This window comes from Halichoeres trimaculatus, unplaced genomic scaffold, assembly GCF_033239565.1.
Source record: "Halichoeres trimaculatus isolate MK-OKI-2021-1 unplaced genomic scaffold, fHalTri1.1 fHalTri1_scaffold_6, whole genome shotgun sequence".
NCBI classification, from domain to species: Eukaryota; Metazoa; Chordata; class Actinopteri; order Labriformes; family Labridae; genus Halichoeres; species Halichoeres trimaculatus.
Window position 1 is genome coordinate 28,364,350 of NW_027437184.1, and position 26,301 is coordinate 28,390,650.

General features: G+C 41.7%; 1 protein-coding gene across 1 annotated transcript; it reads right to left on the minus strand.

Moving 5' to 3' along the window:
* Positions 1 to 2,031: 2,031 nt before the first annotated feature.
* wnt11 (wingless-type MMTV integration site family, member 11) lies at positions 2,032 to 24,392 on the minus strand. Its single transcript, XM_074672648.1, has 6 exons — positions 24,175 to 24,392; positions 22,335 to 22,550; positions 17,612 to 17,856; positions 13,580 to 13,857; positions 12,090 to 12,382; positions 2,032 to 2,887 (listed from the first exon to the last, which is right to left on the minus strand). The coding sequence occupies exons 2-6, from the start codon at positions 22,415 to 22,417 to the stop codon at positions 2,713 to 2,715; spliced, it is 1,074 nt and encodes a 357-aa protein (XP_074528749.1). The 5' UTR covers positions 22,418 to 22,550; positions 24,175 to 24,392; the 3' UTR covers positions 2,032 to 2,712.
* Between the last annotated feature and the right edge of the window lie 1,909 nt (positions 24,393 to 26,301).

A 26,301-nucleotide genomic window follows, 5' to 3' on the forward strand; every position in this document is an offset into this window, starting at 1 on the left:
TAATTTCATGTTTGAACATTGGAGGTCTGGCTCCAGACTGATGTGTGTTTGAGAGCTAAAGCTGAGAGGAGAGAGACAAAATCCTTTTGTGATGGCCTTTGTGAGGAGGTGGAATGTCCAAACAAACACTTTCCCAGGGTTCGGTGATTCAGAGAGTAATCCCAAAGGCCGTCAGTGTGAACCCTGCAACTTATTACCGACAGTGCTGAGCTGATTTACGATCACAGCGTGCTATAAGTCGTTATAAACGGCTGGTTTATATAACATTTGGATTTGCACTGAATTACTGTGAATGTTTCTTACTATGAAAATGATTAACCCTCTAGGTTATGGAAGAGGCTTTAGCAAAGGTTTAATGTAAAAACACAAGTGCAGGAGAGTTCAGAGGAAAAAACATGAGGGTGAAAACTACGTACTACAAGAATAAAAGGGTAACATTCTTATTTAACCAGACAATTGTTGGACATCTCAACCTTTGTTTAAGGATCAAAATTTTGTCAGTAGATGAAAAGATTTTTTTACTAAGCAACTTTCCATCACTCCCCTTATTCAAATATTTTGGTTTTGGCTTTTTGTTCTTATGAGCTCAATAAAAATCCTTTGCTTTTGATGTTTTGCTCACAAACTCAAAGCTTTCAAATCAAAAATTTTCCTGTGACTCCAAAATGTTTCTGTGCAAGTTCAAATTGTTGTTTGAAAATGCAGAAATACAATTTACAACTTAAAGCTTTTTATTTATAATTTTGGCTGGTGTTGATTTTGACTGAATTAAAACTTTTTGTGTTTTTGTGTATTTTAAGTAGTTTTGACCTTTAAAACAGTGGACTCGTTCAAAGTTTGATAAGTTTTAACTTTATGGCTCTGACTCCAAATGTTGTTTTTGCAATACCCAAAATTCCATTTTTTTTTTTGTTTCAATTTTTTTTATATCTCTCAGGGGCGGTACCTACACTGTGGAATGAAAGACCTTTTTCTATTGGATTAGACTGTAAGGGACACCTTGGTTACATCCGCTGATCACCTGTTGTATTAAACATGAAGGTGTCTCCATGATGTCACCCATTGGTTTCTTAAGAGCCACTTTAAAACTTCTATCATAAGATGTAAACTAGTGTATTTTCTTAGCCTTGATGCCTTCAATTAAACAGATATGCTGTTGTTGTTTTTTAGACAGGCTGTAAACATATTTGTTTTCTGTTGTAAAGATAGTTTTTGAGGAAGTTTATCAGGAACTTATGGTGCGTCCATTTACATTGGAACTGGGAACTGGGAATTACATCATCTCCGAGTCAAAAGCGTTCCAGTTGCAAAGTTGGGAAAACTTGCCATAACAGCAGTATTTCTATACAAGGCTGATTTAGAGCAACAAACACTATTCAGAAATGCTAAAATAAATGGAATATAAAAGGAGCTTAATTATTGTTTACACCCAGAGCAGCCATCTTTGATTGTAAACTTGGGGATGGTGTGGATCCGCCAACTTCCAAGTAGGAAATTCCATCCTCAGAAAGCGTTCTAGTTGAAATTTCCCATTTGGAACTTGTAAATGCTGACTTTGAGTATGAATGGAACTTGACGTTTTGCGCTAGTCACAAGTGAACACTCAAAGAACTGCAGTTTTTTGCATTTTCATGTTTGCCTCTTTTTTTCTTTCACCATGGTAGATTGGTGCTTCACCAACAACAGGAGTTTATAGTCCACTTTGAGGACAGAGTTGAGCTCATATGTTCATGTTCCTGAAGTTTTTAAGACTGCAACAGTGTGGTGCTTAAAATGGTGCTTTGTGACTGCAGCTGCAACAGATAAAAAAAGATTTTGCTTTTATCAAGTGAAATTTTGCTCTCAAACCTTTTTGATTTCAGGAAAGAAACGGTGACATCATAAACAGACAAATGGCAGTTTTCATGTAAAATGATGATGGTCATTTTATTATTTTATAAATACTTCTGTCTTTATTTCAGTATACAAAATAACATTATGTACATCCACACAAGAGTGGTTTACAAAAATCCATGAGTTCAGCTCACAGGCTCTGAAAAATACAATATATTTTTGAACTGCAGACATAAAAGAGTTAATGCACTGTTTAGAAAAAAAAAAGTCCTTTATGCTCTTCTCTCGATCCACAGGGATGCAGATGTGTCAAGATCCAAACAGGACACATGTGAGAGTCCAAAACATCAACCACAAAAAAGATCCATGATTGAAAAGTACTTGAAGTTCCCTTTGTGTTTCCTTTTCCTCTATCGTCCATCACTACGAGGAAAAATGTTTAATAGTACCAAAACAAGTACCACATGGATCCGTCTGAACCCTTTGATATCCGTGGAATGAAGCCAAACACAAGTCCATGAGGGCAAAAACCGCCCCCTGCTCCAGCATAAAATCCAATATTATTTCTTTTTATTAGAGATATAATAAAATAGACTTTCAATATCCCTTTCAGAGGGATTGATACGCATTAACGAAAAAAGAAATACCCAGGAGGACGGTGGTCTTCACGTAAACCAGCACTCCATGTCCAGGTTTGTGAAGCGAAGAAGCCCGACTTAGAGATTTGATACAAAATGAAAGTGACACAAGAACAGACCGCTTCCCGTGAGATACACATGCTAAAGCTTAAGACAAAAGTAAGCCTTTGTGGTACTGTAGTGCTTTGGTTAATCTGTAGTCCCGGGTGGCTGGATACAGGCAGAGGACCGCAGCAGGGACTCATTTACACACGTATCTCTCCACAATCCGCTCACACTTCTTGCAGGTGACGTAGCAGCACCAGTGGTACTTGCAGTGGCAACGCTCCACCAGCTTCTCCGTGTACGGGTTGTAGCCGCGACCGCAACACATCAGGTCACAGCTGTCACTGCCAAGGGAGGTTTTGTTGCACTGCCTGAAATCAGAAAGAAAAGAAACATTAAAATCCACATGACCACTTTGTGCTACAGCCACAGATTACAAGTGTTTACACGCTGAATAAGATCCTGGTTTGGAGCTTGATCCGGTTTTCATCTTCTGGGGCAATGATTCTGTCTCCATGCTCATAAATATATTGGTCATCATGACGTTTTTGAAGGCTCATGTTGGTGTCCTGCTCTTGTAAACATATTCTGGTTTCTGAAATCTGGTTAGGCTCTAATCCTTGTTTAAGGAAACCAGGATGTACAATCCAGAAATCAGGAAACTCTTTCATTCAAAAACTGATTTCATTCGTAAGCATTCCTAGTTGGTACAGAGCAAGGCAAACACAGAGCTCACTGGCCTTAGTCTGACAACACACTGGATAAAACTGGATCTTATCAAGTGTTTTTGTCTTATTTTAAGTAAAAATGTTCTTTTTATTCTCGGTATGAGACACATTCATCCCTTCGGTCCGGAAAAATGTCTTGTTTCAAGTTATTTAAAGACTAAAATGAGGTATCAATTTCTTGTAGCAAGTAAAAAAAAAAAAATCTGCCAGTGGAACAGGAAAAATTTGCTAGACAAGTAGATGTAGCATAGCTTTAAACACCACCAAACAACACCATATGCCTGTGCAGAAAGCCCTACCCCAACGGAGAATTGACAAATTAACACAAAGACTGTGACGAGCATGGACAACTTAGTCATGTGGGGCATTGAACACTTGGAACCCATTTTCGAACTCTGGGCAGTTTCTGTGTAAAAACAACACAACACAAACAAACAAAAAAAACAGTTAACATTGATATTTTGCCGTTTTCTGTTGAGAAATTTTCAGTGAACAACCCTGTAGCCTCTGGGAGTAAAGCTTAGTTTATGCTTGACACATCCACAAGGTCTGTGTGGCTTGGCGTCGACCAATGACCAAGGGGCAACATCCGGTCAGTAAAAATGAAGCCTATGCAGAAGTGCCAAAAGTTGCGGTTCATTGAGAATCTGCTCAAAAAAGACCAGAAGTCACTTACACACCCAGCCACAAAAACGGACTTTAACGGCATTAAAAAGCATATTTACAGCCTGGTTCAAAAAAACGTCTTGGGTCTGAAATGCTGATTTCACTATTGGCCCACACTGTACGGTGAGTGAATTTTTTCCTATCTCTGCGGTTTAGAAGTTATTACTATCGTTCAATTTTCCAATCAGAGCCACAGCTCAGGTCACATGACCGCCAGGCGCCCTGTAGCTGCTCGAGGAAAATCCACAACCGGTGTCATACCAAATGTAGCTGCGTCCGTGGATTGGCTTCATTTCACGGTTTCAGGAACAGACGGGTGACGTCTATCCAACGGGCGCTATACAGTCTACGCGAATGGCGTTGTTTTAGAAGACTTGCCCCTTACTTGTAACCTGACACACCAGACGGACAGTTTCATATACCCGCCACGGAAATATTTCACTAGTCCATCTGGGTAGCAGCTCTTCTGATTTGTTTTCAGAGGCGGGACTTTAAAAAAAATCAGCAGCTGGTGATTGGACGACCGTTCTGATTAACACACTCACTACAGACCAATCCGCATCAAGCCACGGTATGACGTAGCTTATGACGAAGCTGATGCTTTTAAGAAACAAAAGATGAACAACTAAATGAATCACGAGAAACAGCTGTGAAAAAGGCGTTAGACGACAGCTTCTGTTTTTATAAATTTAACTTAAGAATTAAAGGAACGCTGACAAGTACGGAAGTCTGCTGACGTCACGTCTGGTCCCACAGCTCCCGCCTCTCTTCCCTGATTGGGCCGGTTAGAATTTAGCCGAGTGAATTCGTTGGTCAAAGGAGCCTGGCAAGATGGATCTGCAGGGGTTCAGAAACTGAATCAGGCAGGTCCGTCTGCTCTGCAAGGTTACCTTACTTGGTCCTTTTCACTTTGAAAATTTCTCACTTCTGCGTGGAAACACATGGACGAACAGCTAAGTAGCGTCCGAAAAAAAAAAAAATCATTTCTATGATTTATTACACAGAGATCACCATGTGATGAACAAATCCTGGTGTGAAATTCCAGCCAAACTTGGCATGAAAGAGGAATTTGCAAAAAAAAAAAAAAAAAATGTTGCTAACAGTGTAAACAACTTCTTCTACCCTTCAAGGCTCCAAGAGTAGCCCGAGTCATTGACTGAGACTTCTTTTTACTGTATTTGTTTGAAGTCCTATTGGGAACCTGAGAGTTGGCATTAAGAAACTGCCGAAGCATTGGTGTGCACCTCCTGTTTCCCCCCTATTTCAGAATCTGTAAATAATATTTAAAGCTCTCAGCAAGAGTTTTGGGTTGGGTTGAATTTGGTCACCCCCTTCCTCTTCTTCTTATCCCTTCATTGATTTTGTCTGGCACACATATGTATGATTACTTAAAAAAAAAAAAAAAAATCATCCTCTTTCTTAAACTTGTCCAATCTGTTATTTGTGGGGGAAGAAAAACTTTGCAGGGAAGAATCTAAATCTAAAGGGCTGTTTCTGCAGTGTGTCGTCAATCACTGTGGCTGACACCTGCCCCCAGGAGCAGCAGCAGGAGTTCAGGTGTTATAAATAACCACATAGAAATAGTCACACTCCTGGCTGAGGGTCTGGCCTGCTTTGGAAGCCCATAAAAGGGTGATAGGGTTAACTTCAGCCTGTTTCATGACCACCTTAAAACTCAGGAGTGGAGGAGCTTTTAAAACATGGTTAGTGAAATGATGAAATCTAAATACTGCTCAGAAATCTGGATATAATCACTGTCATCTTCAGTGTACATTAAAGACCATGGGTCCTATGTTTAATGTAAATAGGATTTTCTGAAATAATGTCATAGCAGGATAAGGACATGAGACAGGATACTACTTCACATGTAGGCGCACTCTCAGGGACCTCTCCTGGGATCATGTCCAAGTTTTAAAGAAGCAGGATACGAACCAAATCAGATTTCTGTCTCTTGGAAATAATGATGTAACATGCTGATTACACTACCTTGGTATCTAATTATACGTCTACAACTGAGTTTATTTTCTGTTCTTAGATAAATGGCAGCTAGCTGAATTTAATATATTTTGTGTAACAGCAAAGAATGTGCAGGAACATGGATCAGGTGTTCACTTTACTTGTGGTGTGCTCAAGGCTGAAACCTGGACATAATTTTCTAATTCACAACCGATATCTACACCACTTATAACCAGGAGTTTGCATATGCACATGAAGCTAAGTTTACAGCTTGGTGCTCAAATATTCTGAGCGATCTCGCTGCCTGCAGAGTCCACAATAGTCCTTTAAATGTGCTTGACCGACCAGCGAGCCTGAACCTTTTGAGCTCTCCTTCCTTCAAACATTTTTTCCCTCATTTTGTTTTTGTCCCGTCGTCTCTGGGCAGAGGAATTCTGGGAGCCTCATACTTCAGAAGCCCGAGGCATCCTAAATGAGCAGAGAATAGCCCTCCGTAAATCACACTGAATACACAGAGCTGCCCTCCCTCCTCCTCTGCAGCCTGCCCTCTGCACATAAATGCATTGTTTTATGATGGCAGAGTGTTAATGACCGGGATGATGAGGGAGACACAAAGCTGCTGGCCGCTGCTGGCTGCTGGGGGAGTAAAGGAGGAGGGAGGAGGGAGGAGGAGGAGGAGGAGGAGAGTCATTGAGAGTGTACGACAGGTTTATTACATCAGTGGGAGCTGGGACCAAACACAAACCCCCACACAGTTTTGTCAGTAGTGAGATCTGGTTATATCACCGCTGTGTCATAAGTGGAGCAAAAGGACAGCTCTGAATGTTCTGTGTATCTGCTGATTTAAATAGAGCATCAGTAAAGTGGTTTAAGACTAACGCACAGGCTTTATTGACAAACCTCTAACCAGGGATGTGGAACTTTTTATAGCACTCTTCAGTGGTCACACGTCACTCATTAGGGAGCTGCTGCTAAAACTCAATCTCCCTGTCCCAGATAGATTCCTGTACTGGACTCTCAAAAGAGCTTCTACTTTCACCCTTGAGCTTAAGGAAACTCTTGGTCTGTGCTCTTTCTAATAGAACATATTTCTTTCAGGTGATGATTTCCAAACACTTCACTTAACCTAACACACTATGCTACCCTGATGATCCACGTGGCATGTAAACTTTTAAATAGGTATAGTCCTGCTCAATTGTCACTTCAGGGCATCTATACATGTGTGTTAGTGTCTGTGTCTGCCTTGAACCCTCTCCTCAGCCTGTATGTTGATGTTTTGGTCGTTTTGGGATGTTTGTGGGTAGACAGTAAGTGTGGTTACATCAGGCAATCATAGTGTGCCCCGTGCGCAAGTGACTTTGTGTGTTGATAGTAGTGAATGGAAGAAGCTATTCATAACAGCTTCAATAGTGTACTAAATGAGGAAGGAAAAACAACTTAAGTGGGATGAAACGCAAAAAGATGACGCTTTTTCCTAAACGAAAGTGAAACTTGGTTTGACTTTCACTCACTTTCAGGCACTTGGAGAAATAACTAGCAACACTAGGTGCCTTTCTGCTAACTAGGTATGTGTCAAATACCCATGATTAGCTTGCGCTAACATGCCGAGTCAGGTGCGCGGCTCTTGAGTCTCTCCCATGTAGAAACATGATACTACAGGTGGGTTGCTAAGTGTGTTCATGGCGTCACAGCAGGAGGCTGCAGGTGTGTGCTGCCGCTGGCACTGAGCCAAGGAGGAGGAGCCCAGTTTGAATTTGTGTTTACGGAAATTTGTGCGGACCTTGCCTTTAAGATAACGAGAGCACGCTAGCTACAAAAGCAGGCACCAATTATCAGTTGACATAATGCGCAAGTACAACTAGGGAGCACCAGTAAACACAACAAAGCACTCGAATAAACCACTAGACACTAAAATCTAAAAGTTTTTCAGCAGTTTCGCTAAAAAAAAAAAAATACAGAGAGTTGCATTTGTTTGTGTCCTGGTAACTTTAGGATCCAAAACGGTCATCTTAAATTGAACAACTTTTTTCTAGTAGCAGGAAACAGGTGAACGTAGTCAATCCTTTTAAATTAAATACTGTAAAAACTCCACGATCATGGTTGTCGCTGTATCCTCTGATAGTCTGTCTAGCCTGATAGTTCAACAGAGGGCACAGGACTGGGCACTTTCCAAAACGCAGACCTCAATTTTAATCTCCCACACGTGGAGACCAACAAAGCAAAAGTTCAGCTGTTTCATGGCCAATACTGTGTCTAAAGTTTTTATTTTAAGGAGATAAGACAACTTTAATATTGCGTTCACTGTTTCCCACTCTAACCCTTCAAACATCCCCTGCCAGTAAAATGCCAAACCCCTGTGTCTATCTCAGTGGTCCTGACCTTAACCACAGAAAACTCAGACTCCTTCCACATCAGTTTTCTCTGGCCAGTGTGATATAACGCTTGTTATTCTTCAAGTGTCTCTGCAGTCAGATCTAAACACAAATCATCACACAAATAAGAAAACCTGAGAACTAACACCATATGACTCTTCACTCCAGGCTATAAAACAAACTCTGTGACCCTTTTGGTTTTATCATCCTATTTTCATTTCATCTCGTGCCTCTTTTTTTCCAAGCCTATCCTCCAACGCCTTACAAGAGTTTCATTTCAGCGTTACTATTATTGTAAATGGGTCTAAGCTAACAATAAGGACAGCAGCAAGGTCAATTCAAGTGTAAATCCTGTAAATCCTCTTGCTAAGTGGCCACCAGTGTCAGAGGAATCAGCGGTGAGATATTGTGAGCATGTGATCCAGCCTAACGACATTTAGAGGTCTGAGAATTCCTCTGATAGTATCGCTCCAGACACATATGGGAATAATAAATACCCACGCATGTACACTCACGGTTACTCATACACAAATATAGCGTCACACGGTCATGTAATGATGGTGCCTCACTAATGTAGCAGACTGAGCGTGTGGCTGCGTCCTTATCAGGCTGCTGTAATGGAACACACTGAACATGGTGAGTGTCCTTGACATGAAGCATGTCCTGTGGTTATCTGAAGAGTGGCCTTAAGCTGAGGAACACATGATATGACAGTCAGATGATGTATGACATTCAAAACAACATCACATGCCATTAAATGGAGCATTTTATCCTCAAGGGCTAACACGACCTTTGGTACGGCTGTTGACACTGAGGCTTACCTAAATTTATTTGTGTGCAGATTAACGTCTTGAATGTTACGATGAAGGGTATGTAGGGTTAAACATGCAGAGGGAGGATTATTGGGGCAATACTCAAGATCTTTAAACTGGGATTCGTTACTTTTTTTACTGTTGAAGATATCCTATCTTTGCTAGGCGCCGCCCTGTTGGCTATGGCTGCCTTTTGCAGCAGCTCTCTCTTCTTTGTCCATTTCTTTTCCGTCTCTTTTTTGTAATCTTTGTATTTGTAGTGGATCGTTACGTTGTATGGCTCATTTGTTGGTCGTGGACACCAAACTTTTTGTGGCTTCAGTGATATTTTTACTACTTTTTCTCCTGTGTTTGTCTGGAGATCCTACATGTAACCATGGCTACATTGTTTACATGTAAACTCAGCTGTTAGCAGCCTGTAGCATGTCAATGCTAACTGGTATAAGGCCTGATGTTTCCCACAAGGTGAGGAGAAGGAGGTGAGGACAACATGTTGGTTCTCAGGTGTGAGCTAAGAAGTGACGACATCGACCTGACCTTCCATCCATCATTATTGGGAACGAAAGATCTATCTCCAATAAGATGGACGAGCTATTCTATTCTATTCTATTCTATTCTATTCTATTCTATTCTATTCTATTCTATTCTATTCTATTCTATTCTATTCTAATAAGTCTGATTTTGATTAAACTTTCCCCCAGCCAATAATCTTGTGTCGCCTCACACAAGGTGCTGATTGAGTCCTCACACATTTAAGCTTATAAAAGACTCACTCGGGTCTGCAGACTCTGGATTCTATTCACCATTCTTTTTTGTTTGAGCATTGTTTACTTGATCTATTTCAAACAGCAGCATTGCTTTTCTTTCAGTTAGCCTTCACCAACTACATTTACCTCACTCTTTTCACCATGCTCACCCAGCTCACAAGTGTCATCAGGAGATGAGTTCAAACATGCACTTTACTCCTGAAACTTCCTGAAATTTTCAGTTCGTGTGAACGCAAACTGGATTCAACACAGACTCTTTCCTGTTGGCCACTTTGAAAATTTTCTGCAAGTCAGGATGAGCAGCAGTATGAATGCAGCAGATAAAGTAAGCAGGGTGATGCGGCTTATATCATCAGAGCACTATACAGTTAATATGCTCCTTATACCCACTATCACCTCTGTATCTCTATTACCTCTGTGCGCTGCAGGACCGAGAGATACCGAAGATCGTTCCTCCCTGCAGCCATCAGAGTGTTCAATTCTTTGCTTGGAAGATGAGCCAAACAACATGAATTTCCCTTCGGGGATCAATAAAGTATATTTTATCTTTATTTTTAATTTTTTATCAGCAGCTTCTTGCCTTGCACCACTCACTGGCGTGTTTCTTTTGTACTATTTTGATCATACTGTGAACTTGCACATACACATAGCTTTGATGTAAAGGTGATAGCTGCTAATACAAGTCAGACTCCTCAGCCCCGTTTCCAGCAGGCGATTCGGTTTAGTTCGTCTCGGTACGGCACGCATTTTGTGGCATTTCCTGTGACCAAGACCAGGACAGGTCCCCAAATTACTGACCCGTACCGTCCCACTTTTAATACTCTTCTGTTAGGGAGCCAGACATACTGATCTGACCTCAGAAGGGGGAGCTAGAAATAGGGAATGCACAGTTCCAATCCTGGTATCGGGTATCGGCGCCGATCCAACCCCTCAAAGCTGGATTAGGTATCAGTGGGAAAGGATCAGTCCAAACTTGACACTAAGGCTTAACTATGATTAAGTCCGCAAGGTATCAAAAGTCCACAAGGTATCAAAAAGTTTTAGTTTTTTTTTTTACCAAACTGCTGCTAAACATTTAAACACTTATAGTTTAAATCAATTTTAACTTCATTAATTATCTTTTTGTCTTTTACTCAAAACTTTACCAGTCTTACCCTACAGTAGAGCATGCAGGTTATTATTTAATGCTGGTGTCGGCCCAGGATCAGTGTCTGTCGATACCCAAAGCCAGGTTATCGGGACCAGAAAAGCTGGATCCGTGCACCCCTAGCTAGAAGCACTGCAGCCTGTTGATTGGTCGAAAGAATCATCACTTCCCAGCAGCGGTAAAAAGAGGAACACATAATCCTGCACTTTGTAACAAAGCGCCATCTGCCAATCTCAAAGAAGACGATTTCTGGATGTTTTCCCTCGTTGCTCTTTGTTAACTGTGTCACGTTTTTCTTCTTCTCTGGATTTATTAGCGAGGTACACTGTGTCCTGCTGCTATGCCATCACACTATTTCATAGCTGATGCGGCTATCAGTATCTGGCTTACACACCACCTAATAAGAGGGAGCACAGTTGGCTGTGGAAACGCAATCAGGACCAGGCTATACTGATGTAACTCATACTAAACTGTACTGATCCAAAATGTTGCACTGAGTTCAACCTCTGTTCCTCAGTGTGATTTATTACTGAAAATGGAAAGCATGCAACAAACTCTGCATTTCTTCTTCTTTTCTTTGGGCTTCCTGGTCTCAGCTTCAGTCTCATGGGTTCCTCTCTGGCAGCTAACTCGTCACTGAGCACAAACCAGCAGCACCAAACACAGTCTCAACTAAAACACACCAGCTGAATGGTGTAAATAGACCGTTATCTTTGGGGGACCATTAACTCTTTCCCCATCTGTGTGGCCCTCTTCAATTGATACCAGCTTGAGTGCACTCAGTCCCAAAAATAACTGCATTAGTCATTATTTCAGATAGTGGGACAACGACTCCAGCCACAGTGGCCTTTTCAGTGACACATGCTCAGACAAGCCACAGACAGAGGGCTCTCAGGGGCCACGGGTTGTTATCAAGCAGCCTGTTAAAGAATCGGTGCCAAGAGGCAGGACGGCACTTCAGTAAAGTCAACATCCTGAACGAGCGGGCGTTCAGGATTGGTCATTTCCTATCCGTCTGCTGCGTGGGACTGAGTCATGCCATTGACTCCAAGAGTAGTAAACTATCATTACCACAAAGTATCCCCTCCTCATAGAGTCAGCACAATGATGTGAAATGAGTCTCACCTGTCCTGTGTGCCAGCAGAGCCCTGTTTCTCATTCTTGATGCAGAAATCTGAGGAGCTCTGAAGGTAGACCAGTTCGTTCTCCCTCACAGGCCGGATGTCGATGTCTTTAGGTACCAGCTGTTTGCGTGTCCCCATGGGCCGGTGAACCACTTTGGTGGCAGAAAGATACTTGGTCTTAAGGTCCAACGCGATCTCCCTCAGGTCTTGCAGGCCCCTCCAGCAGGTCCTTATGGAGCAGGAGCCGGAGACACCATGGCATTTACACTTCATGACCAACGCCTGTCTCAGTGCCTGCAGAACAGAAGACAAGGAGGTTAGAGAGGTCTCTCTTTAATTCAGCTGCAAGTCACAGAGGCCATTTTTCCATCTATTACAAGGGTCCTCCCATCCATCAAATCCATCAAGACCAACCAAGGTGAGACAATTTACTCAGGTGACATCTTCGTCTTAGTGCTTGAAATGAGCTACTCTCTCAACATCTACCTTGCCAACAGGGAGTCTTAAGAAAAAGTACCTTATACGAGACCCTGGTTGTTGCAGAGGAAAGGCAGTCTTAGACCCTGTTTACACGACAATGTTTCATGTGAAAACACTAAAACGCAGTGAAAAAAATCTGCTTTTACACTGAAACGCTGAGGTACTGAAAACACTGTAGTAGGCATGCCAGGCCTGTAGTTGGCACTGTAACTGTCCGCTTTTGGGAGATCTCCACTGAAAGAGTTGATATGATATGATATGATAGAGTTGAGCAGATCATGTGGTGTATTGGTGAATACTACGAGCAACCATCGACAATCGCACGAAGTGGAGGGTGACGTCATCTTCCACCTAAAATGCCGGCTTACTGTTTACATGGCGGCGGTGTCGGTCTGGAGGCTGTTTTCAAAAGTTATATAGGTCGGCTAAAACGCTGTTTCAGTGTGAACGTGAGGCTGAAACACAACACAACTTTTGCGCTTTTCCCTAAAACCGTTGTCGTGTTAACCGCCCCTTATAAAGTTCCCAGCCCCGTTGAAATCTAGACTTCTGGCATTTCCATTCACACGTTTATGCTAAAGTTCAAACAAGGTAGAGAGATATTGAGGAATTAGACGGTGATCACATAGATCCTAGAAACCTCCAAAATTTTTCAAGGTGAGTTACACATGGAAGACAAGAGTTTTCATCCCAACTTCATGCATACTTTTTCTCCCCAGACCTACTAAACACTAAGCTTCGTCTTAAGTTGTGTGCTTTATGTTGTCATGTACTTCCTCCTGGGACTCATCTACCTCCCATCATCCTCCTCTCAACCTACAGGGAACCCTAACACTGTGAAATATGTGTCAGCAAGCAACAGTGGAAAATTTGGGGGGCAGAGCTCCAGAAATTTTGAGAATTTCAAGATTGCACATGTGGGATAAATTTCAAGAGTTCAGTTGTAGTATCAAGCCTAAAAAAAAGAAATCATGGGTTGTTTTAAAAGAAAAACATCGCAATATTTCTTACTTGTCTCCCGACTTCACTGTTGTGCAGGTGCATCAGTTTGTTGGCGTGGGAACCTGCGCGCTTCATCTTCATGGGAGCGTCTGAGAACTTGGAGCCCACAATCAAACCGTAGTGAAGGTTATCGCCGCAGCCTCCCCAGCGGTATCCCGGCTCTGGGATCTCTGCGGGCATAGGTCCACACGAGCACAGCCGCAGGTCTCCGGAGGTGCAGGCCCGCGCGATGGTGTGGCTGATGGTTGCTGCTGAGAGGGCGTAGACGAATGCTGCCTCTCTTGTTCCTGATGAATCAAAAAAAATGCACTTTGGTAAAGGCGGAAGAAAGGAAAAAATCCCCTGTTGGGCAATTTACCAAAGAAAATCCCATCCAGAAATATCATAAACTGAATGTCTGTTTTTGTTAAAGGTTGGTGTTTGTCAGAAGAAGCTCAAGATTCATTCTTCTAAGCAAAGAAACCAACGTCATGTGTCACAGTTTATGCTGAGCCCGAACATGATGTCTGGGGTGATCAGGCTGACCTGATTTAGGTTATACTCCGTTCCAATGATTAAAAGTTATTACAGGACACAAGATTCAATCAACCGTCCTCTGGCGCTCATAGTTTCTATTCCTCCAAGGTTGTTTCTACCCAAGCAATGACTGAAAGCCTTAAATGAGTCCATCACTGCTGCCGCTGTAACACAGAGTGCGCTCTGATTTAATTGGAGGTGATGTGAGTACACGGAAAAAGCACACACGCTTCAGGTCGCCGTGCAATTGGAAGTAAGAGCAGTAATCATGTATGAGCATGTGCCGGTAAGATCAAAGCCAAGCCTGGACAGAGATGAGCCGTTTCCTGTTGGGTGCAGCCAGTTCATTTAGAGAAAAGGAAGCTATTTCTGCACAAAACCCCCACAAAAGGCCCTGCATGTGTGTCTGAACCAAGGTTTTTTCAGTAATGGAAACAATACGGTGGTTGAAGAGGACCCGCTCAATTTGGCATAAACAGGCAGCGGATTTAGAAATGATGCAAATTTGAAAAACATGCTGAGTAAAACGCATAAGAATGAAGCACACTGCTAGAACACAAACAATAGAAAATCCAACCACACAAACCAGGAAACACATGCACCAGTGAAACTGATAATTCAATAATTCCCACTGAAGATCTCCAAGCCTGTAGGGGGCACTCAAGGGACAACCTCTAATACTTGTGAAATTGCAGGAGGCCTGAGCCTGTCACGCACTAAAATTCTTCTCTCTGCCATCACCACACTTTACTTCACTGCCCCCAATTACGAGGCTGTGTTAAATACTTGATTCTGATTGGTGGATTTTTTGGCGCATTTTATCTCTGCCTGTTGACACTGTGTCAAAAATAGTCATTGCTTTTCTCAGGGTTTTTGTGGCGAGCCAGGAAGTTGGACACAGCTCTATCGCCCTGTTTATACAACAACATTTTACCCCCCAAAAAACGCGACAAAAAAAATTAGCATTTACACGGAAACGCTGGGGGGATGAAAGCGCTGTAGTATGCATGCCAGGCCTGTAGTTGGTGACATTAATGTAGAGTCTTTTGGTAGCGCAATGCCAAAGTAGAGGCGGGCTGATCATCTAACAAATAGAAGTAAATCATTATTGAATTGTTGAATGGGTCTTTGCTGATTGCAGGAGTGGAGCAACAGATGCACATTTTGTTGACAGGCAGTCAGCACATTCAGCAGCAGAAGCACAACATGGTAGTCCTCCATTGTTACTGTTGTTGCTGGCAGTTCGTAAATAGTGGTTTCAGTTGCCAGAATAAAACTATAGCAGGGCGTGATGTCAGCGTTTCCACTGAAATCTCCGGCTTGCTGTGTAAACAGTGGTGGTGGCCACGGCGTTTCAGAAAAGTTGCACTCTGGAGGCCATTTTTAAAAGATTCTGTTTTAGGTTGGCTAAAAAAAACATTTCCCTGTAAACGGGAGGATGAAACATAACAATACCTTTGCGTTTCATCATTAGACCATTGCTGTGCAAATGGCCCCTAAGTTCAACAGCCAAGGACAAAGGAAGACTTCAACCAACCATCATTGACCTGCTGCATGCAGAAAATTTGCGTCAAAAGCTCTACCAGCTTTCTCTGCTTCATTTTTTGTCTGAGAGTCTTCTGAAACGAACCCTCTCAGCAACCGGCTTGGTAAAATGGTTTTCCACCATTTACTTCAAATGAATGATTCTGTCAGAATCACGGGAAAGCTGGTTAAAAAGTGGTGCCACCAGTTCTGCCTGTGTCTCATGGTATCACAGACTAAGAATATGAGACAATGCTGAAGTGCTAAAATCTGCTGTTTCTCTAGTGTCTGCTTGAGGCTGGCTCCGGAAGTACTGGAAGTCACATACACACCAAGCCAAAGAAAAGCCGTTAACAAAGCAGAAATTAACCTATTTACAGCCTGGTTCAAAAAATGTCTCCTGTCTGAGTCGCTAATTTTACTATCAGCACACACTGTACGGGGGGTGAATTTTTTCTAACTCGGCCGTTCAGAGGATATAAAGATCATAAGCTTGCTTAATCAGATGCACAGCTCAAGGTCACGTGACCGACAGGCGCCCTATAGCTGTACCATAGACTGTATAAAACATGGACGTAGTCTCGCTGATGTCACCCTTCTGTCACTGAAACGGTAAATGAAGCACATCGGCTATAGTGGCCATATTGGTAGTGGCAAGGGCTCTGCCTATATCCATAGGGCGCCGGCCGTCACGTGACCTGCAGCTGTGCCTCTTATTGGGGGAGCTTGCGATCTTAATATCCTCTGAACTGTCGTGTTAGAAAAAAATTCACCCCCCGTACAGTGTGTGCTGGTAGTAAAATTAGCGACTCAGACAGGAGACATTTTTTGAACCTGGCTGTAAATACATTAATTTCTGCTTTGAAAACAGCTTTTTTTTGGCTTGGTGTGTTTGTGACTTCCGCTACTTCCGGAGCCAGCCTCAAGCGAACACTCGAGAAACAGCAGATTTTAGCACATCCGCATTGTCTCATATTCTCAGACTGGAGTTTGCCGCTTGAGCTGTATGTGAAGCCCTTGCCACTACCAATATGGCTGCTATAGTCAATGTGCTTCATTTTCCCTTACAGAAACAGATGGGTGATATCAGGGAGACTACGTCCATGTTTTATACAGTCTATGCACAAGCCTTAATGCAGAATGAAAGAGGTGCTGTGTTTCATATGTGGATCAGGGTCTCGTCCTGCAATCCAGGTACTGTCAAAGTCCTGCTCACCATGTCAGGATTTGAGTTTGCACAGCCACTTGGTCTCTATATATATTGTCCCATTCCAATTGGTTTTACATCGTGTTAGTGTTGCTACGGCACAAGAGGCAAAATGTATGAGCTCACAGTAGATGTCAAATAAACAAACACACTTGGTACTCTTCTGTCCTACTGGCTCTGAAATAAATAGTCATGCTATTTTACCTGCAGTTCTTCTACAGAGTAATCCCTTTGGTTCACATTTTACCTCTTTCACATGCAGCGTACTGCAGAGCTTTAACTCCTGCTGTATCTGCTTCAATGGCACATATGGAGGCACGAAACCCCCTAGGATACCCTTTTAGAAAAGCAGCTTTGAAAGAGTGTAGTTAATTTCTAAAATTAAAAGCCAAGAATTGCATCATAATAAGTCCGGGATGAAGATTTAAAACTTAGTTTATCTGGCAGCTCAGCAAAGCAAGATGGAGCAACATTTTGTCTCAGAACCAGGAGTCGTGTTTTAAAAGGTCATAATCTTGTGTCAAAGTTCTCCAAATAGCTGCCACTTCAACACAAATAAATCAATCTATTGTGGCGTCGGAGCACAGACCCCATAAAAGGTCGAGGATCATTTCAACAGTTACTGTAAACTCAATGGTAACACATCCATCATATCATGACCTCACTTCTGGAAATTCACCGAATGTCAGGCGTGACCATAAACACCAGATTCTTGTGGGTAAAACACTTGGTTTACTAGTTGGAAAGAAAGAGCAGCCTGCATGTGGTTACTCCAAACAGTTTTTAAAATATACCTCGGTCGAGGTCAGGTCGATACTTCGTCGCATCGACGGGGATGTCGATGGAGGAGCAGTTCCAGCGCATGTCGGCGAAAGTCTTCTGGCACGTCTTCTTGACCTCCCGGGCCGCCTGGATGATGGTCTGCATGAGCTCCAGGTTGCTGCGGCACAGCTGAGCCTGAGAGGACACCAGGCCGGGCAGCAGCTTACAGTGCTGGGTCTGGTTGATGTGTAGAGACGCAGGGGTGTGTGATAGCGCTCTGTGGGAACATAAACAACAGGGATCGGTCAGTGTACACAATCACTTCATCATGGAGGTGATGACTGCAATGTGGTGGTTTCTCAATCGCTTCTTTTGTGAAATGAGATGTTAAATTATCAGGTTCATGTGAATAAAAAGCCTGCCCCGCGGCTCAGTCGCAGTGGTGTGTGAGCTGTTTTCTTGCGAACAAACAACTGAAGAATCCAAACAGCAGGGGATTATTTTGGCATGCAGCGCAGACGAGAACCATCTTATCACACGACCGTCCCGAAGGAGAGCCAGCTGCAGATTCATAAAATATAAGTGACACTCTCTTGGCAGAGGGTTTTTCTTTTGTTTTAGCACAGCAGCAGTCTTTAGATGTGCCAGGAATATAAAAAACCCACAAAACTCTGATCCACAATCAGAAAGAAGGCTGCACAGATCCTCTGCCATTTTCAGTTTTTCAACACAGGAAGAGTCCTCCCCCTGTGGCTTCGGTTTGACATGAATCACCAGATTACAGACTTTTTAAGGCTGCACACGTTTGATTTATACTTATTGAGGATAAACTTAATAGAGAAACCACAGGCGAAGCAGGTTAGCGCTGATCCTGCAGCTCTCTGCTGAAGATCCGTGAGAAACAGTCACAACCAGCCTCCTGCCCCGCGGCCTGTTTTGCATTAAGAGGCCGAGGGGCCGCCACTCTGTGCCCGATGATAAGCTGTGACTCCTCCATGCTCGCCGTAACTCCACACTCACAGGTGTTTACAGCAGCATCTGTTTCGTGTTGTAACGCTATGCATTGTCAGGACTGCAGGAGTTCTCGCTTAGATCTAGCACATGTCGAGATCGATCCAATGGACACATCTGCCAGAGGCCGGAAGGACAGACCAACTTATCCTCCAGTAATGTCCTGAACAACAACTGTGAGATAACTTTAACTTAAGAATTAACTGTTTGACGCACCTTTACTTGCTGCCTGTTGTTGCCAATTTGAGACATACCCTGTCAGGTCTTGATGCAGCTGAAATAACCTTTGTATCTCATTATCACCTATTGATTAATATTCTACACAAACCAAAGATGGTATCAGATCCATTGTGTCTCAATATATTGGTCAAGGGATGAACTTCTCATGTCTATATATTTATAATATAACTCAGTTATAACCATAGACTGTATATAGAGTGCACAGCGTGGCTCCGCAATTTATCATTGTACAGTTTTGAAGCCAAAATTCCTCCGTCACAGGCGCAGCCATTGTAGCAGTTGTGCAGCCAGAATCTGTGCAGTAGAGACTGTGAGGGACTCTGGGAGAATCTCAGTGGAGCTGGGTGACAAAAATAGTATATATTTTTTTCTTTCAAGAGTCGAATCGCTTTCTGACTCGACCTCCTGACATATTTTACAATTCCGAAAAAAATACACAAGAACGGCATCTGTCAATCATCGTTAAATGTGACGTAAAACCTTGTTTATAACCTCTTAAAGCTACAGACAACGAAACTTGTCAGAAAAAAAGAGGACTTGAAGACAAAGACAGCCAAATGATATCTTCAGATGACCACAAAAATCATATGTGAAAAAAAATTCTACGAGGTGTATTCATCTTTTAAAGTTTGACCACAGCCCATCTGGAATGACTGGAGAGCTGCATTTTTTTACTCATACTGCAGCCAGCCACCAGGGGGAGCAGTTTTTGTGGCGACCTCACTTCAAGCCGAGCACGATGACGTCCATTTTTTTTCAGTCTATGGTTATAACTATTGTGTGAGCCATACTCAAATTTACAATCTCCACTTAATTTAACATCTGTAAGTAGGGATGGGTACCGAATTAGGTACTTTTATTAGTATCAACCAAATTCTGTCAAAAGTACTGGGTGCCGATCCATGTAAAACCAGAAGGTACCATGTTTAGGTACCTAAACACATCTTTGTGACTGCGAGAGACTGGAAGAGTAGGTGATTTTCCATGCTGGACATGAACACTAGAGATAGACCTATATGGATTATTTTAGGGGCTGATACCGATACTGATAATTAGTAGGCAAAGAGGCCGATAACCGATATTTGAAGCCAATATTAATGTGCAGTCAAAGTGAAATTATTGGGGTAAAAATTTTGAATACAAACTCCAACACTTAACTGCGATCAAATACCTTCAATCATATGTTTATTACACAGCTCCCAGGCCTAGCAGCATGTTTTAGAAGTTTTCCAAAACTTCTATGAAACTGCAATAAAACTGGACAGAGTTGAGTTTGTGCTGCCTTTTACAGGCATGTCACGCAGTTGAACCAATTTTCTGTTTGGTTTTACATGACTGATTTTAAATGACCATCTAGGGCTTCCATAGAGTAGACAGGGAGAAACTCTGTGCAGAGAAGAATCAGAGACAAAACAACACAGTTCTGAATGGGTTTCATATCGGCTGTCGGATTTAAAAAAAGGCTGATGCTGATATGCTCCAAAATGCCAAATATCGGCCCTGATAATAGTCCCAGTCGATAATCAGTCTATCCCTAATGAACACAGCATTGCAAGGTTACATGCCAGTACTGTATCATTTCAAATGTGAAAGGTACTATCTGTAAGTTTGCAAAAACACATAAAAACAATCCATTTCTATGATTGTTAATTAATTCAGGCACTAAGGAGTTAAAATAAGCCACCATCACATCCCAAATCCAGGTAACCATCCTACTTTAAGGTAATTCAAGCAAAATATAAGAATCCAGGTCTCTTTTCTGCTTTTATCTTCATAAAATTGAACATTTAGCTGGACTCATCTGGAAAATTTGGCATATGACACCCGCAAATATTTGCTTGAATTGACTTTTTGTGCTGTGATAATGGGTGAAGCATTCAATCCTGATGTTGTGCATCACAGCGCTGAAAACATGAATAACGGAAAACACCGAAAAGTCACTCCTAGGAGATTTAATAATACGTAAATGTGTAGGAAATCCTCTTTAAGTTGCACGATCATGAAAATATCTTGTTGACGAAAAGTTCCAAAGTTGACAGATCAAACGTCTGATCGCACATATGACTCACAGCTTGACGTCTTCCCTGTCAAATGAGGAAGGAAGGAGAGGAATTGTGGTGACAGTTTTTTTGTACAATGCTACATGTCAGCAGCTTCAGACGTGTGTGCTGTTCTTGAAAATGATCGTTCTTGTTTAATCTCAGAGGATTTTCTTCTTCCTGTTTTCTGTCTCTATTCCTGGTGTGACGGTACAAGCGACATCTCAACCACTGGCTCACAATGAGTTTTCCTGAATAATCCACCGCAGTCTTCTCACATTAGCTCACACTAAAGTCAGAAACTTTTTTTTTTACTGTTGGGAAAACACACGGAGAGTGTCAGATGAAGATTTCAGCTGTAAGGACTTTTGTGCTTAACGTGAACGCTGCTGAAGAAATAATGACACAAAAGAGCGAAACAAAACACCGAAAAAAAGGGGCGTCTGCCGGATGCGACCTCTGTGACTGAAGCTGCCAACATGGTGACAACTTCAGAGCAGAGAAACATTTATCATCAACATATGTACGCTTTGAAGCAATATTATGATTGATAATCAGTTTTTTTATGAAGTTTGACTAAAGTCTGAAACATGAGGTGAAGTCCAGTTGACTTTGCATAGAAACAGCTGGTAAAAACATGGCTACTCCTGACTTTTAACCCCAACAACATGATTACATTTCAGAAAATTCTTCTATTATTTCACTAAAAAGTAAAAACCTGTTTTTTCTTCATATCTACAGGTCTCTGTGTCTGTTATCCAACCCTGAAAGCCGCCAAAGTCTCCCCCCTGCATTATCGCCACATTCTCTGATAAGAATCCATGAATATTTTTTGGAAAGCCACAGCAGACAGTTCTGTTTTGACAGCTATGTGACATTAGACACGGAGATAAAACTCAGATGAAGACACACACATCAGGACACGCAAGCCCTGACGACGACCGCAGAGGTTTTATGAGGATACCAAACAAAATCACACAGAGGAGCTCGCTGAAACAGAAGAACAACAGAAAACAGCAGCTCGGTCATTTTACGGACTTGGTGTAATTACAGTGAAAACGATTGTTTAGTTTTTCTCTAAAATAAAACTGGTGTGGAGCCCGGTGCGTGCAGACATTTGTGCCAGCTTTTACTTCCTCTTATTGTGCAGCAGGAGTTTTTTTTTTTTATCTGGATCTTTATGCTGAAATACAAAACTCATCCCCCGTCACTGAAGCCAAACTTGAGTTAAAAAGACAAAGAGGTTTCCGCTCATAATCTGAAAAACTGCCAGCTAATCTGGAGAGCACACAGCTTCCATCAGGAGGTACGTGGGGGCCCTTTTCAAAGCTGCCACCAGCTCTTAAATCCAAGAAACACAGAGAAAGAGCCTCACAATGCGGTGTGTCTGCCTGATGTCATGTATTTTGACATAGATTGATTGTTCAGATAGGACAGGCGCACACAGAGGGAGGTGAGTACTTACAGCCATTTGATGCCCGAGCAGAACTGAGACAGCAGCAAAGCCGTGAGCACACCCAGAGGCAGGACATGAGAGCTGCTCCTCATGTTGGACAGAGACTCCGCTTCACACAGGACAACACACACACACACACACACCAGACACACACACAGCTGCTGGACCTCTTGGCTCACACTTAAAAGTGGACTCTCATGGCACAGCCTCGTCCTCCGCTAAATCCTGTAATGATAACATCAATATTAGCAGAGACTTAGCAATGACGCAGCGTGCCAGTGGTAACATTTGCAGATTTGAAGCATTTTTCCTCAGTGAGAGTGTGAGCTCTGTGACCTTACAGGGCTCGAATCTGGAACAACAATGAAACAAAAACTGGACTAGTTCTACCTTCCCGTCAGAAGAGATCATTCATAAACAAGGGAAGAAAATCCTGGATGTATTTTAAGTCTCTGAAAGTCATGTCAAAGTCTGTGCAGGGGTTTGGCAAAAAGATGCATCTATTAGATGAAATTATGGTTGGGATAAACTGTGCTTTTTCTAGAAGTGTAGAGACACAGCGAGGAGCTCAAGTGTAAGCATGCAAGCTCTTTGTTAAACTATCAATAAGCATCCAGCTTCCTTCGACATGCAAATAAAAAAAACACAGAAAAGAAATACATAAATGGACTGAAGCGTCACACTGAGTCATTTTCTATCACATTTATTATCAATAATTAGATTAAATTGATTAAAAAAAAAAAAAAAAGATGGGAAAAAAAAAAGTTTTTGTCATATGCTTTGAACTTTATCTAAACTTTCGCCCTTTAAGGGACTATTTTTCCTGATTTTGGCCCCTACGAGCTCCCAGCCCTTCCCCTCTTGTGAAAATGTAAAGAATTTAGAACCGCATCAACAGATCAACGCAGTAATCTGCAGCAGCGTTTATCTGATAGTGCTTTGAGCTGTTGATAAGACATCTCTTTGAAGGGAGCTTAAAGTGAGCGCGTTAGAGCGGCAGGTAGCGGATAATGGGCCTTTTTAACGCACGAGTTCCGCTCCGCGTCTCTGATTGGCGGAGAAAACTGTGCGAAAAACACCGACATTAACTATTTAAATGAGATAAGTGAAACCCATCAGCAGGCTGTTGCTTTTCACACTCGATTAACTGCACTTGGTAAGAAGCGCCACAGACTGAAACAACGAAATTCCGTCTCTAAGAGGATAAAAGTTTGGCTTCTCTTTTTGTTTGTTTGGCGCACTGAGTCCGTGTTTGCCGTTTTGGTGCCATAAAAAAGTCTCAGCCTTCACTTGCTTGACTGTTTAAATTTACATTTCACTAAAGCAGGCTAAATGAGCTCCTGTTTCCCCTCCTCACAGATAAAGTCTGATAGCCTCACACTCACACTCCATCCGATGTGTGTCTCTCAGCGAGCCAAGATAAGCGGGGCAGGGCGCACTGAGTGGACGATAAATCATATTTACGAACTATCACAGGGGATCTAATTACTGGAGAGGAACTAACAAACATATTTTTATAAATGACTCACTCATAAAGCATTGTTTCCAAACTACTTGTGTAGGCAGAAGTCTGCATTGTGGAGTTATTTTAAACCTAAAAAGAGGGTGAGCTGAGACTGAAGAGCGAAATCAGAACATAATCACCCCAGCTATGGATTTGTCTAAAGTAAAGAGGTTTTAATGAGGCTTCTGAAATCTTTGGCTTTTTATTTTTAAAACACTTTTCACATACCTCAAATCGCAGGCAACAAAGAAAGCACCAACCTCGTCTCTGCTCAATAATCCTCTAAACTCTAAAAGTGCGTAAAATACGCGGTACACTCACATGCCAAAAGTACTTTCTCCTCACCTTTGCCGAAGCGTTTAGCCTTCTGTGACCAACAAACAGCTCAAAAAATACAAATCAAGTCCCTGCAGGTCGGTTTATCCTCCCAGAGTTCAGTCTGTCTTGCTATAAACCAGAAGCGTCCGTAAAATCCAGCATGAGGAGGTAGAATAAGTCCGCACAGGTACGCATGGTGTGTAAGGGCGCTGTGTCTGGAGCTGCAGGAGTGTGTGCGTGGGACAGAGAGGTTGCAGTGAGTGAGCTGAGTGGGGGCAGACTCGGCTCTAAAGTACCCCGGCCCTGCTTTGATCTCACTGCTGATGTCAGAGCAGCATTAGCATAAGAAAGCACAGGGACCAGGGAGCTCAGCTTTAACGCTGAAAGGTGAGAGAGATTCATAACTACTTGGAAACATAACAACCTGAAACCAAACGAAAAAATAAAGTCACTCAAACAGTGTCCATTGAATAAATACTTTAAAAAACGTTATTTATATCCTTGCTTTAAAGCTCCTGTAAGGATTTTTAGCTGGTTATGCATCAGACCTGTCATGCATCTCTTTGAGCCATACAATCTATATCTATCTCATTATCTATAAACTAAAGCTGACTCCAGGCAGTTTTTTTTTTTTTTTTCATAATCTGCTTTTAGGGGGTAAGCATGAGCATGCTTAAGAAGTAAAAAAGGCACAGGGAGTGATACAAAAACTGTTGTAAGAAGCAGAATAAAACTTTTTTTCAGAAAGCAAGTGGAAAGGACAAAAGCAGCATTACTGTGTCCACAAGGGGGCGCTAAAATGACAAAACTTTAAAATTATCGATAGGAGCTTTAAAGTTTTTCTCTATCCTTAAAACTTAAAGAAACCTTATGTTGAAGGTTCCAGACATTCTCATTACGGTGATCAATATTTTTACACCAGCATTTTTTTTTTCAACAAGGCTGCAAATTACAAAGTCAGAATAACGCTGGTTTAAAGTACACAAGATAATAGTCTCCCTGGTGAATATTTAATTTGATTAACTAAATCATCTGTAACTACCACAGGGGGGCAGATGTCACTTTGTATTATTGACAACAAACTGAAAAATCAGTCATTTTTATAATTTTTCCACAATTAGCTTTTAGTGCCTGATGTGTTTGACTGTCTTAACAAATCAAGGTGCATTTTTTGACAGTGTTTTTACAAAAACAGAGAATAAGATAAGCTTGTCACCATGCTAACAGGGGGGCGCCAAAATCATCCCAAACTACACGTTTTCTTACAGGAGCTTTGCGGCAATATTTGATTTAGGAAAGAGGACTGTAAGAGGAGTTGATGATAACTTATTCACACAAGAGTAGAATTTGTGACACGCATCCCTGGTCTCCCCTACTTTATCAGAATTTTTATATTACTTCTTTATGCCCTTGTCCTCATATTAACAGTATTATTGTTTATAGTCTCACTGTTATTATATTTATTTAAGTTATTTATCTGGAATAATTAATTAAAAAAAAACACCTTTTCTGATTTATTTTTGCTATTTTGGTTTGAAATAATTATTCTTACAGTACAGAGTTGAACTTTATTGTGTATTTTGTTGTTGATGTTTTATTTTTCATTTTTTTCCAACATTATAAACAGCTGCATTTTTATTACATTTTTCTCTGAGGAATAGACAGGCCTAGCCGACATCTTCTTTAATTACAATTATTATCTTGAGGGACATTGAACTGAAGCAGGAATCAAGACTCAAAAGTACATGAAGTGCTTTAGGGATAAAAACTCAGAAAATTCACTGAGACTGAGGAAGTTTGAAAGCGGAAAACTGAAGAAATCTGTGAGTTAAACTAGGAGCTATTCAGTGGCAATAAATAAAATATAAGATGACACAAGGCGGAAGATATGAATTAATCAATACAAGAGACTTAAGAGTTCCTCTTCCTGTAACACATGTCCATGTAGTAATGAACATGATATGATACACATGGAAAAGCAGATTGGCAGTGAAGGATTTCCTGCTGATCTCACATATTTTATGTCTCTTATTTTACTGATTTCAATGTATAATATTACTTGTTAATTAAACTGTCACTTATCTCATCTCATTTATTTTGTTGAGAACTTCTTATCTGAAATACTTCAAATATCATTGAACAGCTGTCCAGAAA